At 33.7% G+C, this 18315-nt stretch overlaps 1 protein-coding gene across 1 annotated transcript in view; it reads left to right on the top strand.

The window, feature by feature from the left end:
- Nucleotides 1–18028, top strand: part of LOC145671073 (transmembrane protein 19) — an 83328-nt gene extending 65300 nt beyond the window's left edge. The window contains exons 5-8 of the mRNA XM_081739809.1: nt 998–1147; nt 3576–3680; nt 7101–7316; nt 11780–18028. Of these exons, the coding sequence (XP_081595935.1) occupies nt 998–1147; nt 3576–3680; nt 7101–7316; nt 11780–11937 (629 nt within the window). The 3' untranslated portion in view covers nt 11938–18028. The remainder of the gene's footprint in view (nt 1–997; nt 1148–3575; nt 3681–7100; nt 7317–11779) is intronic.
- The last annotated feature ends 287 nt before the right edge of the window (nt 18029–18315 follow it).

Genomic DNA, 18315 nt, shown 5'->3' with positions numbered 1-18315 from the left:
AACCAAGGGTCGCATATTATTTTCTTAGATTTATGGCCTATTGACAAGAGACAGAGGCGTGGTGGTGTCCTATGGATTTCCAAGAACCGAGGCGTTCTTGTTCTGAAACCTAGTATACTTATTATATAAATGAAGTACAGTACTAAAATTAGTGAAAACACTTTACATAGCACTGAAAAATTACTTTCGTTGCTCTTGTGTGATGGTTTCATTTATATCCCGGGAAATAGTTGATCCGTGGTTGCCTCGGAATTCCTTTTTCCAACCATGCATATAATCTGTGTAGTTGTAGTGACAGATTTCTCACGATAGTAAATCCTTAATTAACCTTCACTTTGTTGCAAGTCTGTGTTAGCATTTTTTTAAATACTCATGAAATATTTATTTTCAATGAAAGCTGGGGAAACATGTTTTCGTAACAAAGATGTTTGCTCTATATTTCAAACTAACATTACCCGTTCATTATACCGCATGTATTGAAAGTGCGGGGTTGTAAACCAAATTCGTTATGAGTAAAGATCTAAAATGATGGAAATTTTCCTATCGCGCCAGCCATTTGGGCTTGACACTGGTAAAAGTCCCGAATGTTAAATGAAAAAGCAACGTTTCTAGTTCATCAGGCTGTTCGAACTATGTGTGAAGACACACCAAAATAACTAATGAAACGTACACATTGTTTTGTGAGGGAACCTAGAACACCTCAAATCCGTTACCCAACAATGTTGTACTGTTAGTATGGTGAGGGTCCGAGGGAGAACAGACTACTGACTGGGAACGTTGCTTTTTCATTTAATATTGGACACCTTATCAGTATGGAGTCCAAACGGCTAGCACGATTGGGAAATATCTATCATTTTATATTGAAAATCTCTTATTTCCGTCAGCATTTATCCATTTTTCGGTACCTTTTCTAATAACGGAGTTGGTCTATGGCCCCTGACTTTTGATACATCCGCTCTAAAGGTTGATCTTATCACATATTTATATCTCTTTATAGGAGGTCAACGTAATTGGATCCAGGTGCTTTGTAATGGTGGAATGGCAACTGAATTGGCTTTATTATACATTATTGACTCTGGTTGTGGCGAGAAACCAATAGATTTTCTTAAAGATTACAGATCGTCATGGCTAGGAATGGGAATTCTTGGTAAGATATTCTATTATGTGCTGTGACTATAATTATGGATACATTTATGTGATTACAAGCAGGGATTTATTTGTAGCCAGGGAAGCCTGGGAATTTCCCCCCTTCTAAGTTTTGACTTCCTTGTCTCTTAGTTCAGTCTTCCCAGGGAAAATACCCCTTTGATAGGCTATATCATCTTTTATAAAGTACAATAATTCAACTTCACGTTTTAGTAGCAATCCTTTATAAAAATTCCCCCCTTCTACAAAATCCACAAATAAATCACTGATTACAAGGTATTGATTATAGACATATTTGTGAAGAACATAGTCAAGAAAAGGCTCATAAGAAATTTTCAAAGTAAACTTTACGTATCGAAAAATTTGTCTCATTTTCTTAAGTGTAAATATAATACTGTTGCTTTTTTATTTTCACACATGAGCACACCTGTACGTCCCTTCCATTTCGATTTTGGTGTGACCCATGTATCTTAGTTTCTGCATTTCTGCCTGTTTTTATTTATTTATTTATTTATTAAGTACCAAAGTTATAGATACAGATTAAAGGCCATTTGATAATGTCTTGCGGCTCCCTCGGCTGTTGTATCTGAAGATTCCGAAATGGCTATAGCGAACGTTGCAATTGGTCTTACACGTGCTGGATTGATGCAGATTTATACAAACTTGTGATCCACAGGACAGCTCAGCATTATTTAGAGTCCTCATAGAAACTGATTTTGTATAATCAGGAGCTAGCTACACATGAAGAGCCAAGATAATTTAAATGTATTTCTTTACTGATCTGCCAGTAAGAACCAACTATCACGTATGTGTTAGCCAAGCCAGAAATGGATTAGACTTAGAAGAATTATATAATTTTTGGTTTCTTAATAATAGATTATGTAGGTAGTGTACATTATTTTCAGCTTAGCACAGGTATTGTCTATGCTGACAGTTCGTTGCTGCTTACCCTTACTTGAGAGGTAAAAAGCAAACAATTTTAACGAAGATTTTAGAAGTCATAGGAGATCGTGAGTACAGTGTCTTTCACTCATCGTACTTCTATTCTCTCAATTTTTATTTCAATGTCTTATTAAATACACCGACTACAATAATAAAAGACTTCAATAATACTATAATAGGCTGGCACGAGCCTCAAAGATAAAGAAAAACTTCTAAAACAGAAAGAACTCTATCTTCAGTGTTTAAAAAAAAAACAAAAAAAAAAAAAAAAAAAACTGAAGATTCGAGCATAGGAAATCTGTTTTTTGCATTTAGTGGTAGGCTCTGCGCTAAGCCTTCACTCCTACTTTTCTTAAAATTTACTAAGACAACAAGATTATTAAAAATATAAAAAGTAAGCGAGATACTAGGGACGTTCAATATGTAAGTTTCCCTGCCCTATAAAAAAAATGTACAAAGCAATGCCATTAGAAAAAAACACATGCTTGACAAGCGTCATCTTTCGTCCACAGAGAGCAACAATCCATTCATTATCAGACGTGAAAACGCGTGCGCTCAAGTGCGGAATGAAAATGCTTATTTGGAAAACGCGGGCTCGCATCATAAATTCAGAAGCATGGACGGTGGACGCATGCCTTTGGAAAGCTGGTGTGTACAGCTCATTACATCGGGACAGATGAAGAAGTGAAGCGGAATGTAAGGATAATGTTAAATAGCCAGAGCCCAGTTTTCTTTTCCAAAGGATTTGGACAGATTGGTGCAACGATGGGACAAATGCCTGAATCTCAATGAGGATTAAGTGGAGAAGTGAGGAACCCACCTACGCATGTCTGTGTAGTTTACAATGTATCTTAAAATTTTTTTTTTTTTTTATAGCTTAGGGGAATTTATATATTAAACGACCCACGTAATATCTACAAAATACGTATTAAATAAACCAATAACTCTTTCCAATCCTTTCGTATACACCAGAAAAGTGAGTGCACAAGTTATGACGTCATAATTGTTGGGTAGCCAAATTTACATACTATAGGGAGGCTTTTGGAAACAATTATTAGTTCATATGATATTGTTTTGTAAGTACTATGTGGCTCACTTTCTAAATTGTTGATGTTCATTGTATTACATTATTCACTTCAATTTAGAAAAGTTATGGTCAGCTTTAGCGAAGAGCCTTATGTCATTGCAAAGCCAACTCACAAATAAAGCTGTTGTTTAAGATATTCTTTAAGTTTATTCGTTAGAAAATTTCACATAAAGTCCAGAAAATCAGAAAAAAATGGATTTCCAAGTTTTTTGCGTTTCTGCGTGAAGACGAAACACTGGTAAACAGTGAACCAGTGACAGTGAAGCAGTTTTCCAATGTTGCGTAATTTTTATTGGAGTTTCGAAATGGATTATATAAACACCAATTCATCATTGAAATTTTGAAATATTTTAACTTCGTTTTTTCTTCCCTGAATGTAATCAGTTAATCGTAATTGCAGGTGCGATTGCTTGTTGTAATGGTGATACATGGGCATCTGAATTAGGAACAGTAATTGGAAATGGAAGTCCTTTTCTAGTTACCAATTTAAAAAGGGTTCCGAAAGGTAAGTTGTTGTTGTTGTTGTTGTTGTTGTTGTTGTTGTTGTTGTTGTTGTTATTATTATTATTATTATTATTATTATTATTATTATTATTATTATTATTATTATTATTATTATTATTATTATTATTATTATTATTGGGGAAAACAATAGAGCAATTTTTACAAAAAATAAACTGTTTTAACTTTTTTTTTCAGAATATTTTTAGTTATAATATTTTATTCAAAGAACCGATCTTTTATGTGGAAATAAGACAATAAGTAACAAATAAGTACACAAATAAATAAATGGGTTTGCATTTCCGGCATGATACTGTTTACTGTCCTCTGTTCAGCATCTCTTAATTTTATTGTAAAGTTAAGTTCCTTTTTAGTTTCACAAATTTCAAAGTATTTATGTGTTTCACGATCATTTTGTAACTATAGTTTCTTCATTATTTTAGCGTTAGAAGGAGGACTTCAGTTCTTGAATAATTTAATTGTAAGCACCACTTTGCAGGCTTTCTGCGTTTTCTAGTGAAATATTTAGAAGGGACTTTCCCATTACTCAAGGTGTACAGTGTAACTGTATAAATTAAGCTTTGAGAAAAGGATTGCCAGGTTGGTTAGTAGGCACTGACATTTTTATTTTGTTGCCAAAGAGCTTCAAAAATCGCTAAGTCGCTATGTTGGTTACATTGACGACTCTTAAACCGCGTATATATTTTCCGAGCAAATGTCAAGAGTAAATATTTCTGAAGTGCAACATAAACGAACAGTTTTGATTGGTTGTCTGCCTGTTTCGTGTACACATGTCTTCTTGTTATCGTCAGAATAAACTGTTATAACAATAAACACAATTGACGTTAATTTTTATTAAATATTACGATCAATTTTGTTAACGTGCTGCAATCCATGTAACAAAGATTTTAATCTTTTGTATTAGAATATGTCTTTCGTAACTGTGATATAGTTAACTGATTAAACTAGATTGCATACGAAACTCGTTATAGAACATATAGATTTTCATTATTTTCAGCAACAATGAACAAACAATATTATAACCAACAAAGGAAGCTTATTTTCATTAGACATTCTGACGTAACTCTGAAAATAGAACTCATTAAATAGATAAATTTCCAAAAGATATGTGTAAATTCTTTTCCTATGTGTGCAACTTTAAAATCACAGGAATATATTTATCTTACAAGGGATGTGCGTGAACTCGAACACTCAGAATCGCACGAAAATGTGCATAGAATATAAATCACTCATCTCACTGTTTTTGTGATGAGCCATATGCATGCAAAACTGCGCGTCTACCACGAGAGATATTTAAATGATCATCTATGCAAGCTCTAAGAGAGAAACTTTGATATGATAACACGAAGAAACATAGAACCAAAAACACGCATATTGCAATGTCGTGACCAATTGCTATATTTCCCCTGCTTAAAATAATTACGCAGTCTGAATAACAAACCTTTTCCACTGAACTTAATGATGTTTCCTCGCTATTCATTCCTCAAATTGCAGGCGTGGGATTTCAATGAAGTGATCAAAGCAAAGTGGAACAGAACAAAATGCACATCTGACTAAAGCCACTTTTTCACATTCAACAACACTTCTGCATTCAAACAGTCCAATATTAAATGCCACACTAATTATATTTTCAAACGATGATATTGGTATGTCAAAATTATAACCTGCCTTTTGCCAAGCATATTGTAACATAGGTTTGTACTTAGGTGCAGAAAGTTGATTGTATAGCACAGAGTAAAGTATGATGATGAAATGACGATCGTGTAACTTTACTTGTGGTTTTTAAAATTGTAGTCTTATAAAATCAACGATCCTTCTTACGTAGAGCTGATATTGCCTAAAGAAGTACACATTAAGAGGTTGGCAATATCTAGAGCGTAACATCTTTGTTCGGAAAACTTTCATCTAACAGAGTATGATCTTTATGCCCTGATCAGGAATCACACAGCACTGGGCTCTTCGTATTGTCACGTACATGTTCACCAAGGACGATAGTTAGAAAACGTTTCACATGCTCTTTCGTCATTTTGCCACTTTTGCTTGCCTCCACATGAATGTTTTGTGTACATGTTAATTTAAATTTCTTTGAAACATTTGAGCCAAATATACCTTGTGGCTCTTGGAAACAGATATAGAGCTTGTTAGCTAATTTACCACTCATTGATAACGCAACATCAATTGTATAGCTGTATGTAGAGCTGTGCACAGACTGCAACACACCAGCTGTAGTTTTCTCGCCTCAGTCACTATTCTATGCATTTTCTTTGTCCACATTCCCGTCTGTTACTTTTTTTTTTCTTGCACAAACTCTTGTGCCTTCTGACGAATACTATGATGTTCTTGTATGTCCTTACTTGTGACGAACGTAGTAATATACCTGGAAGAATTCCATATTCAGCCTGTTGATAAAAGTAATCGAAGCTGTGAAATTCTATAGGCCAACCTCTTTAGACATTTCTAGTGCCTACGTTTGTAGAAGCCACTAGTAAGCAGAAGATCCATACGCTCTTGCCCTATCAAATTGTGACATTACATACTCGTTTTTAATTGTGACAACTTGTTTCCCTTGAAGTGAGCTCGATCTTGTCTTTTGCTAGTCTTATAATCTAATTTTACCTTGCAATTTGATTTACTTTGAGTGCACTTACAGCGCCTCATAAGTTTGCTAAGAAGTTGAAACCACGATTGTAATAGTCTTCATAAATGTCCTCCAGTATGTTGTCAATATCTTGTAATATATTGGCCTTCGACATTTTGAGTGCAGATGGTTCGTACTCACTTTCACATGAAGGGTTTTGTTGCTCTGGAGATGAAGGTCTTGTACTACTAGACGGACAAACTTCAGGCATGGGCTTTGCCTATCTTTCAAAATCACTATACCTATACATTTCTGCGTTATTCTCATGGTATTTGTGAATTAATATGCTATATAACATATTCTGAACGCCATATCCTCGACTCCGAGTATGTTTCCATATTCAACATGTCGCAACTTTGCGTGTAAGAGTTCGACAATACTCATGGGAATAATTCGCCACATGATACCATGCACGCTCTTTACACTCGAACCCACAACCGAACACTCCAAAAGAAGGCCTTCTACTGCAGCTATACTCTTCACAACTAGAGTAAGTACTTGTTCGTGCAGGTACAACATGTCACCGTCGAATGGTGCTAGCAGACAACAGCTGCGTTTTGCACGGAAGTGACTCACACCACTAATTTTTGGAATGAGCTACATATAATCTAAGCACATTTTCGTGCGATTCTGAGCGTTCGAGATCACGCACATCCCTTGTTAGTAAAGGAATTACTTGCGTAGAATGTTTCTATTTTATGTGAAAAGTTAACTGAAGTAAATCAACTTGATATGAATATTAACTATAGTACAATCTCATTGTAGGTACAAATGGTGGTGTGACGGTGTTTGGATTGATATTTAGTTTCTTAGGAGGATTATTAATAGGAATAGCGTATTACATATCAATTCTGTATACGGTAGACTCTAGTATTCTCCAGTCCTGTCCGCCGCAGTGGCCAATAATAGTAATAGGTGGTATTGCAGGCTTTCTTGGAAGTCTGATTGATTCTATTTTAGGAGCTACTCTTCAGTATTCAGGTAAGTGAATAACGTAGAACTTTAATTCTTAAGGGTCAGTAACAAAGATAGAGTCTCTTAACACTAGCAGGTGTATTGTTATGTACTTGATTTTGGATCCATAACAGTGGGGTAAGATTACTGCACTTCTGAAATAAAACGAAAGGAAATCTTTAGTGTAACATCTTCGTTTATACCTTTTTAGCTAAAGGAGATGGATGATAAATGCGAGTGAATGATGATGGTCAAATTTGTGGACTTACGATTGTGGGAGAAAATGAGAAAACTCAGATGGAAAAATTAGTGAAATAGAGATAGTGGGAGAAAATGAGAAAATACATGTGGTAAAATTGGCGGAATTAAGATAATGGGAGAAAATGAGAGAACCAAGAGGGGAAACATTGATGAAATAAAGATAGAGAAAGGAAATGAAAAAAATCGATGTGGAAAATTTGGTGAAATGATGATTGCGGGCGGAAATGAGAGAACTAGATGGTAAATTTGGTGTATTAAAGATTGTGACAGTAAATGAGAAACCCCAGTTGTAAAAATTGGTGGAGTATAGGTAGTGGGAGCAAATAAGAAAACTCAGATTTAAAAGTTAATGGAATAAAGGTAATGCGAGAAAATAAAAGTTACTTGAAAAAATTGGTGGAATAAAGATAGTGAGAGGAAGTGAGAAAACCTAGATGGAAACATTGGTGGAATAAAGATAGTGGGACGAAATGAAACAGTCCAGATGGAAAAAAATAGTGAAATGAAGATAGGGGAAGGAAATGAGAGAACTAGATGGAAAAATTGACGGATTAAAGATAATGGGAGGAGTTGAGAGACCCAGGTGAAAAAAATAGTGGAGTAAAGGTAATAAGAGAAAACGAAAGAATTCAGACGTAATTATTGTAGTTGTATTGGATGTATCGTAGGTCATGTACTCGTGATATACATTATCTATTACAATGGAACACATAATATAAATAATATTCTTAATACTTTAAAATGCATCGGGGAAAAAAAAAATCATTTCGAAAGTATTCATGTCATATTATTCTTGGAATACAATCTGCAAGGAATCTGCATACTACTGTGTTGTATGGCATAGTAGACATGTAATCTCACCTTCAGAAGGAAAGAAGAATATGTACAGCTTGTCATTCTCAGACCATTTATCTGTGCAATAAATTAATGTTTCACTGCATTTGCAATATACTCTTCATGGCATTCCTTACAAAATTATTGACTAGTTATGTTACTTTACTATTGGATACTTCTTAGATATGCCTTATTATGTAAATATTGGATTCACTAGAAAGTGCAAGTATTATTTAAAAAAATACTATAATAGAAAAGTGTTATTGTGAAGTGAAGTGGAAGAAATAATTTATTGATCAAAACTAGTGTAGACTTACACAATTAATATAGACTTAGTATGGACTGATAGTTGTTAGAAAATAAATGTATGTCCGACCAGAAATAAAATGTTTCAATTGTTCGCAACGCTGAATGGGTGAAATGTACATTTTTCTCTGTTTATTTTCTTTCAAACTAAGTCTATTGTATTACAAAATTGAAGGGTTTGATGCAAGAACCAGGTAGGTCCATTTTTAGCGAATTTGAGATTTTCATATGTTCGAGTAGGAAAATCCCTCTACATTGTGTGCAAGACTCGTGTGGATCCGATAATTATATTCAATGTTATAGTGCAAAGGAGGTACCTACATACAGTGTTCATCGTGAAGTTTCAGCAAGAAGCAGATAGCTAAAAAAAATTCTAAAAGTAGACTTACCTAATTCTTACATCCAACCCTTCAACTACTAATTGTTTCAAGCCATAATTATTTCTATCCTTGGCCTTTAATGGTTTAATTCATCGTTCAGAATGAACTAATATATTGCTGAACTAATAAAGTAAAAGTTAGGGAAAGAATGAAATATGGAAGAAAGACTGAGAAGGAACGGTATGAGGAAAAGAAACCATACTCGTCAAACTATTTTTATTAACGAGACATATTTGATCCTTCCATGTTGTCTACATTAGGCGTTGATTGAAGGGAGAGGATGATACCTCTGTTGAAACTGCTGTACTCTCCTGAGAATAATGATTTGTACTAGACTAATTGATAGTCATCATCGAGGTTTTATTAATCATTGAGGTTATATATAACAGTTGGATGAAGTTTAAAAAGCTTTAAGTTTGAAGCCCAATTGCAGTCACAAAATCTGCAAAACGTGTGTTTCTTCGTCTTATGTATATCTTTGGGTTAGATGTTGTTGGCCATTTTAGTTAGATATTTTCGTTTTGCATTTGAACGTTGAAATTCGGAACGGACAAGTATTGCTTTATCGAGAAACTGAATAAAGTATCTTCGAATTCTCATAGTTACCCTTCTCGACTTTTAATGTCAAAATAATGGACCAGCAAAGCTTAATACAATAGATACGTAGATTTCACATGTTGCAATTGAGGCTGGATTTCAAACTTAAAAATTCAGCTAATGAAAGTTTTTGATAAAATAGTAGTCAAAGTTATGTATGGACCCTGTGTGTTCTCGTGGAATGGTTTCTTATCAGGCTTTTCAATTGTTTAATAAATGATTTAGTCTCAATGGGTGATATGATCGGTGTAAGGCCGAATAGCATCATACTGTAATCATTTATTATGACTGCATAATACGCTACGGAACTTACTAAATTCGGACGAATATAAACTATACATCGTCGATCAACAGATTAGAACAGAAGTAAACAAATCCACTCATTGAAACAAATATCCATCCGCACGTGGTCGTATCTTACAGCAGCCAAACAACTTTTATGGCGGGAAGTCAGAAATATAAAGCCATAATATTTTAAGTTTATTTGTGTGTTTTTATTTGAAAATACACTTGTTAAATCAAATAATAAACTATCATTACATTTACAGTTACATTACACATTTCAAAAGAGCTTATTGACAGTATCATATTTTATTCGAGGTATTTGTAACGAACTTAACAGGAGTCGCGTGTAGTGGTGATTTCAGTGGATAGCTCGAGAGAGGAGAGGATTTTTTCTTGGGACTATACAGCTAATAGTTCTTAATGTGGGTTACAAGTATTTTTGCAGTCTTCTTTTCATCTTCTGTATTTTGAAAATCCCCTCTCGGGGAAACCTGAAATCTCCCCTGGTTGCCCATCAAGGAGCCAATAGTAATGAGGCCAGTGGAAGCAAGTTGACTTACGTAGTTTTTCTTTATCTGTTTATTTCAATGGTCAAATAATAGTCAAGAATTTATTTGAATCCATTATTTTTTTTTTTTTTTTTAGGGAGGGGGTGGATTTTCTTATTAGTCTTTAAAATGAGCAAATTCCATGCTGTCAAATGAAACCTTTAATTTTTCTTTCATTTTACTTCACATCGCTTAGTTTACTATTTGTTTTAAAGTAAAGTTTCTTAGATGTCTGTACATATTGAGTATTTGGGTCTGAGTACTTATTGTTTCTTGTTCTGTAGCATTAGAACAATGAAAAGAGCAAATTCCAACTAATTAATTTATAACGTCAGAGCACGTTGGAACAGGGAAACAGATCGGGCAAGGGAGAAGAAGGGACGAGGTAGGGTTGGATTTGAATTCAGTAGCGAGGCTATATGAGACGTGGACCTACAGCTTAAAGTAAGATCCGAAGCACATCCACATAGCCACGAGGGAGATGTGAAACGAGGTAGGAGAACGGAAGGGGAAAATATGCCAGTAGTCACGAACCCACGACTGCGATTAAGTCATTGATGTTTGCCTGTCATCAGTGTGTTTATTAATGTCAGGTTTCTTGTCTTCGTGCGTCTGTTTGTGAAATTTACTGTGAAAGAGCCTTAAGTGGTAATGCACAGCATATCAAGTTGGAAATGATTGGTTAGAAGGAATGCAATGATTTGAATAAAAAGCTGTTTCTTATGGTATAACTACTGAGTTTATTCAAAACTTATCCGATTCCATTTTACGCAAATTGTACTATAAAAAATCTTTGTTACCTTATATTTGCGTGAAATAGTGTTGATTGTATTATTGATTGTTGATTGAATTGTGTTAATATTTAGAAAAAAAAATGTCGAAGTATTAAATAGACCCGTCTATAATATTATATAATAAGTTTGATGATCGTGCTACAATGTTACGCATGTTTGAAATATTGTGTATCTGATTACAGTACCCAAGTGACTAGCGTATTAGACTAGTGACTGTTATTTTATTTTATTTTTAAAATTTTATTTATTTATTTTCACAAATTAAAGTACAAATTGTAGATACATAATGAAAAGAAGATGGGGTTAAAGGACATTTAAAAATATGAGCACTTACCTTTAACTACAATATTTCACTTAAAGAAAGACGCTGCAAGAAAATGAGTGGAAATACATGAAGATTCATGCAAATATACGGTAACAAAGATTTACTTTATTTCGTATTTATTCTTGAGAATTAATTAATATAACCGGTATATTTCTTTTAGGTCTAGATGAAAATACCGGCTGCATTGTTGAATATCCAGGCAAAAATGTCCGTTACATATCCGGAACACAGTTGTTTGATAACCATAGCATAAACTTAATAGCGAGTGTTACAATGGGAGTGTTAACACCACACTTAGCTATGAGTCTCTGGCCATAAATATAATGTAAGTTTCGAACTGTTCATGTATTTATCTTTACCTCAGGATATCAGAGCCTTATGTTCAGTATATGGTGATTGTGACTTGTGTTTCAGTAGTACGGAAAGAGGGACCAGCCCTATGGATACAATTTGGATATATTGTATTGTAGTATTGTTTAATACATTCAGAGAATGGTGTTAGAAGAACCGTGGGTAATTACACTGAAAAATATAATATTATACGTGTATCAAAATACTTTATGAAACAAACCATGTTTGTGAATAGATAAGTTGTCCATATGTGTGTGTTGTATGTTTATATAACTTGCAGTGAATAATATAAATGTGAGTATGGTATTATCCATGGGATTTGGGACTTTACAGGATATAGGTCAAGTTATATGTATTTTGCCAACTGTATAGTGCAGAGAATAAGTAATTTCTCTCAGGTTGCAAGCAGTATGTATGGAATGGAGTTGTTGTGTATATAGTGAGTTATTGTCAATACTATTTATGAACGAGTTTTTTCTTTATGTACGTATACAAATACTTCGAAATTACATATAGGCAGCAGGAAATACTTGTGAATTCTCGATGTTTTTCAGTTATCATTTATGGGGAGCAATGGTTTTTAAGCCTTTTCATTCAGGGATTCACGTCGACGAATATTGAACTTTACGACATCCGTAAGTTTTAATGGAATGTCCTTAGTCGTGTTGTGTGTACGAACCATGTTTGAAACGTCTCTAAATCAGCCGAAAACTTAAAGTTCAGGTTTTGTTACGAAAAGTTTTGTCATCACCTATCGCCGTGAGGACGAAATAACCAAATGAAATACCGATTAATGAAGCATTTATATGACTATAATACATAACATAAAGTATAATGTTTATTTCGTATTTGTGAAATCTTTGCCCCAATCGATACAAGAACTCCTTGATTCAACAAATATTCTTTTACTGCTCACCAATAAATTTCTACTTACAGATTGAAAGCTTCTGGTGTAAGAATACTGATTTGTACATTTAATTTCATACTAAGTTTTATAGGACTGTGTACTCTTAATAATAATGCTGTATAAGTTAATAAAAGAGATGTGTAAAAGGAATAATGACTTGTGGTATTGGAGGTGTTGGTCAGAAATATCATCTTACTAAGGTCTCTATGGAAAAAAGAAATCGGGATTCGACTACACAGCTACTTTAACATAAGTTAGTTAAGAACATTTTTTTTAAAATGTAAATGCAACGTTTATCTTTAATATACCAGTATCGTTCAATATGTATTAAATTTTTCTTCAAATAGAAGAGAAAGAATTTCTGTGTATATTTCTCGGTATAAGTTCTATGAATCACTTGTATAATTGAAAAAAAAAAAATCTGCCTCTTCTGTAAAGATTATATTGCGAATATTTTTTTAAAAAATATTTTTTATTGTTGAATATTTTCGGTGATCTTTGTTGTCTCATGTATATATTTATCTCTAGTTAGAAAGGAGTGCCGAGGATAGACTCTTGTCTTAAGACTCTCTAACTTTATTTGAAATCTATTATAGAGTATCTCCGCTCAATGTGGTCAAAACAGTAAAGGTAATTCCTCACATGAAAACAAATAAACAGAAACCTATCCACATCCGAGCTGAAACCGTTCGAAAGTTAAGGCGCTCGATTTTTAAACTAGCAAATAATGAAATTCTTGTAATATGACAGAGCCAAACGAACGATAAACTTAGTAAATTACAAAATTTAAGTGACAAAATAGTGTTATAGGCAGGTCGTGCATAATAGAATCTCTCATAAGAAGTGGAGAATCTCTTAATGTATCACAGGAGTAAGAATCAAAAATTACTCTAGAACGTAAAGATAATTATTTTTTTTTTTTCTTTTGAGGATAACAATACCTGGATGATGATTGATTTGTGGGTGTCCATTCTTTTCCTTTCTAATGTTCGTTTGACATCGGTATACCTCGAGAGTTTGAAAGATTTATCAGTTTAAAAATCAGGCATCCCAATTTTGAAATGATTCTAGCTCGGAAGTAATTCCCGTGCGAATCTATGTTAATAGATACTTAGTTGTCATGTGAGAAATTGGCTGTATCCGTTTTAAACCCTATGTATCGGGAACACTTAACTGTGTTGAGTGACCTTGTATGGCTGACTGACTGTACGAATCTTAGTTTAAGAGGAATGGAAGATATGTTGATAAATTGGCGAATCTCTCTTGCTCGCTCAGTGATAACTAAATCCCGGAATTCATGGCAAAATCTTCTGAAAATTACGGTAAAACTATAATAATTAAGGCATTTAGATAAGTAAAGCTAAGGTATAAAAATAATTGCAAAGCTCAAAATTAACAGAATCAATAATTGAATATGTATTTAGCTCACATGAATACCCAGTGTATGTATTGTCATTGTATTGTAAGATGGAGATGAAAAAAAAAAAAGGTTTGTTTTCACATAAAAGACGGATTTTTGGGGAGAAAACTGACATTTTGGCTTTTTTGACTTTTTAATATTTTCTTATGCAAGTATCAGCTGTATTTTCTTGTAGTGGATTCCGCAGTTAAAATATGACCCTTACAATATTCACTACTTACGAGTTCTGTATTCAGTTCGGGGCTGACTATCTTTATTAGTTTCTGAACAAGCATTTAATTAGTTGCCAACAAGCATTAGTTATTCAACCCAAGATGTCAAGGGTAATGTTGATTGCCTAACCAGCGTACCAAAATCCTAGAAGTTATACATTTTGTCATGAGTGGTGTACAGGTTGGCTAAATTCAACTAGACATGCAAGAAAAAAAAGTATAATATCATAAACCGAGAAACAGTCACAAACGTCATTTACATTCGTTTTCCGTTCGGGAAACATTTTATTGTCAGTTTCAGATATTCTATTAGAACCTAATATAAGTTCAGTTTACATAAGTAAAGCAATAAATCCCTATTTTCTGTATAGTGTTAGTTTAACAGTAAAAAAAGTTCATTATTTAAAACATATTCTTTCTTTGTTTCGTGTTAATATATTTGAAATAAGAAACTTGAGTATGGTGTTTATAACCTTCTCCCGCTCGAATTTTAATGGCCTTAATAAACACTGTGTACGAGGTACGTCCAGCAAATAAATGAACTAGATTTTTGTAGGTTTCAAAAAATTTATTTAAAACAAAACTTAAACATGGTTACATCAGTACATATGTGAACTACTTTCCTACGTAGTCGCCATCTCTTTCGATGCGCTTGGTGAGACGAGGGATAAGGTTTTTTTTTTTTTTTTCTTGGTCAAAGAAGTCTGCCGCCCACCCCTTTGGTCAATTCTTCAACTTTACCTTCACTTCCTCGTCAGTTGAATTTTTTTTTCCACCTATGTGCATCTTCAGGAAGTGAATAGATGATAGTCTGAAGGCGAGCAACCCAAGTTTCATCCCCTGTCACAATAGAGTGCAGAAAATCATCACCTTCAAGTCCATACCACTCCAGAAAGTCTTTGGAGGTTGCAATTCGATTCAATTTGTGCTGCTCTGTCAACTGTTTTGGACCCATCTTGTACACAGTTTATGAAATCCGAGTGTTTGTGTGATTGTTTCATGCAGCAGAGATCTGAACATCACCGAAAGTTCATCCAAAGTCAATCTGCAGTCTCCACGAACAGCTTCCTTAATTTTTCAACAAGCGAATCTGTCAAAATGGATGGTCTTTCAGTTCTTTGCTCATCGTGCACATCAGTACGATTGTTTTTAAATTCCCGACACCATTTAAACACACTCGTACGATTTGTAACTCCTTCGCCATAAATTGATTTGATCTCGTTAAAAACTTCAGACGAAGATTTTCACAACGAGATAATGGAAAATGCTGCGAATCTCGCAATTGGTGGCAGATTTTATCGACATCTTTCACGGGAGACGTTGCTGTGGCCGCAGTTGTGGTCGTACTGACGCGTGGTTGGGCTCGCTGGATAGAGTAGTAACTAAGCTGTACGGCAGTGTAGCCAACATAGGCATAACGATTTTCCTCTGCCCGCGAGGGCCGTAATACACTTATTTTGAGGTCGTGTCTTCTATATAGCTATAGATACACTTCTTCCATGTTATCTTCTGTGTAAAAAGTATCTTTAATTCCAAAAAGGCTGAAATTTTAGTTCATGCTTATATTCTAAATGATAATTTTGTTCCATTAAGTCTAACTGCTATGTTTTCAGAAAGTTATTGCAAACATAATTAAATTTTCACTAGAGCATTTTGTCGTAAAACAATACTCTAATAGCTCTGCAAACAGTTCTTTCGAATTAGAAAACCCATTGCGTTCAGCGATTTGCTCGTTTTCTTTCCTATCGATCGATCGATTCTCTTTGTTGGTAACCTTTATTTTTCCTCTCTTCAGAATGCAGTAATTAAATGTAATTTCGTGTTACAATGGGGGAAAAAACGATAGAACTCTACATTAACGTTGAAATGTTCAAAAAGCCCAAAAGCATTTTTTTAAAATGGAACCCTTGCATCTGTAATTGTAAAAATTATAGTTAATTTACAGTGTTTATATTTTGTGGCTTTATATATATATATATATATATATATATATATATATATATATATATATATATATATATATATATATATATATATACTGGAAACTGCAGAGGAAGTAGTGAACCGTCCTTTGAAAACATTCTTACATCATATTCATTAACAAATCTCCCCATCTTGTATTTGTCAGCTTTTCTAAACACTTTACGCAGCTTTAACTATATGTTACTTACTCTAAAACAATTTATGCATGATTTACGCTATTCTAGTTTCCAGTTGTGTTTTTCCTCGCTCAGTATTCCGATTATTTTATAAATGTGATTAACAAACTAATATCACTGGTAAAAACTTATATTTTTTCCTTGAAAGTGCAAATTATAAGTGGAATTTGGTACGTTCGCATGTAACGAAAAAATAGAAATAGAGGAAGCAGTAAGAGAGATATCTTGAAAACATCACATTGATATTCTCTTGCACAAGAATCTGAAAAGAAGCAAAATATGACATTTATGGTGTTTTGCCATAAAATCCGGGCTTTAGTGATAACTATCAATTAAACAGCACTGACTGGCTTCTTTGGGATTGGGAATGAATGTGTCCGATGGTTAGCGTTTGAGTAGACAACAACCAAAACTGATGTCATAGGTGTCACATAATTGGATGGATGATAATAGTTATTTTTTTAAAGTGCATGAGTAATGTACACACAAATAAGAAAAAATGCAATTAATGGAATTGTTGGTGTTTCGTTAAATAGATATAATCTTCGAGATATTGGTCGTACTTCGCTTTTAATAAAGCGGTTCTCTAAAACCGTCTCAATTTAGCAGTAAAAGTATGACATCCAGGTACAAAAGTCGTAGGTTAATGGATTTTCATGTAACGAATTTGAGAAATGGGAGTTTTCGCCCCACTTTTGCAAGGAAACCATTTTTACAAGCATTATATCGCAAAGATTTTGGGTGGCTTTTCGTGACGACATACCGAAGACACATGTGGTCCTGGATTTGATTTCCAATGGAGGTAGTATTGGGTCGGATATAATTTCGAGAAGTGATTCGGATCCCACTTTAAGCAATAGGTCCCATCCTATTTCGCCTCATACTGCAAAGGAAATTCAATCGATCAGTGATCTCTGTTTCAGTAAATTCTGATAGTTTTGATTTCCTACGATTGCCGTTAAATAGACGTAATATTATTAGAATAATTACGTGATATTATCAACATAATAAAAATATTACATCATAATGATGCATTAAATAGACACATTTTCAGTTGAAAAAATACTTCAGCTTTACATATTGAATTTCTTCCTTTTTCATATGAGATTTCTTCATTTTAGATGTGTCTGTGGTAAAAACAATGTAATTACTAAAACTATTCTTGAATTATTTGAGCGAATTTCAAAGATCAGAGACTATTTCATTGTAAACATATTTCAAATGTGATACCTACTGAATTGTTTTGTAGCCTTCCTATACATACCTGGGTCATACTAGCTCACTTGAAGCACCATGTCTTGGAATCCATTATATTGTATATTTCTTCCATATAATTTTTATCAATAAATAAATAAATAAATAAATAAAAATAAATTAATTAATGTATGCCAATTTGTTTCTATTTTAAGTTATTCCACGCTGTCAAATCATCTCTCATTTCCTGTGAATGAATCAAAATTCCTATGACAGCCGTCCTGATTCTTGTCACCATATCCAAAGGAATCAGTTAGTGCTGTTTTATTATAAATAGAGCTAAAATATCATTTTGTTATTGTTTATTGTTGTGATACTATGAAGAACAAGATATAAATTCTGTCTTGTGTAAAAGTATTGTTAAGTATCTAGAATGAAACTTTTTTTGACACT

The sequence above is a fragment of the Thermobia domestica genome, chromosome 15, assembly GCF_964235325.1.
Source record: "Thermobia domestica chromosome 15, izTheDome1.hap1.1, whole genome shotgun sequence".
Taxonomy (NCBI): domain Eukaryota; kingdom Metazoa; phylum Arthropoda; class Insecta; order Zygentoma; family Lepismatidae; genus Thermobia; species Thermobia domestica.
Note: the sequence above shows the minus strand (reverse complement) of the source record. Positions and strands in the feature narration are given on the sequence as shown.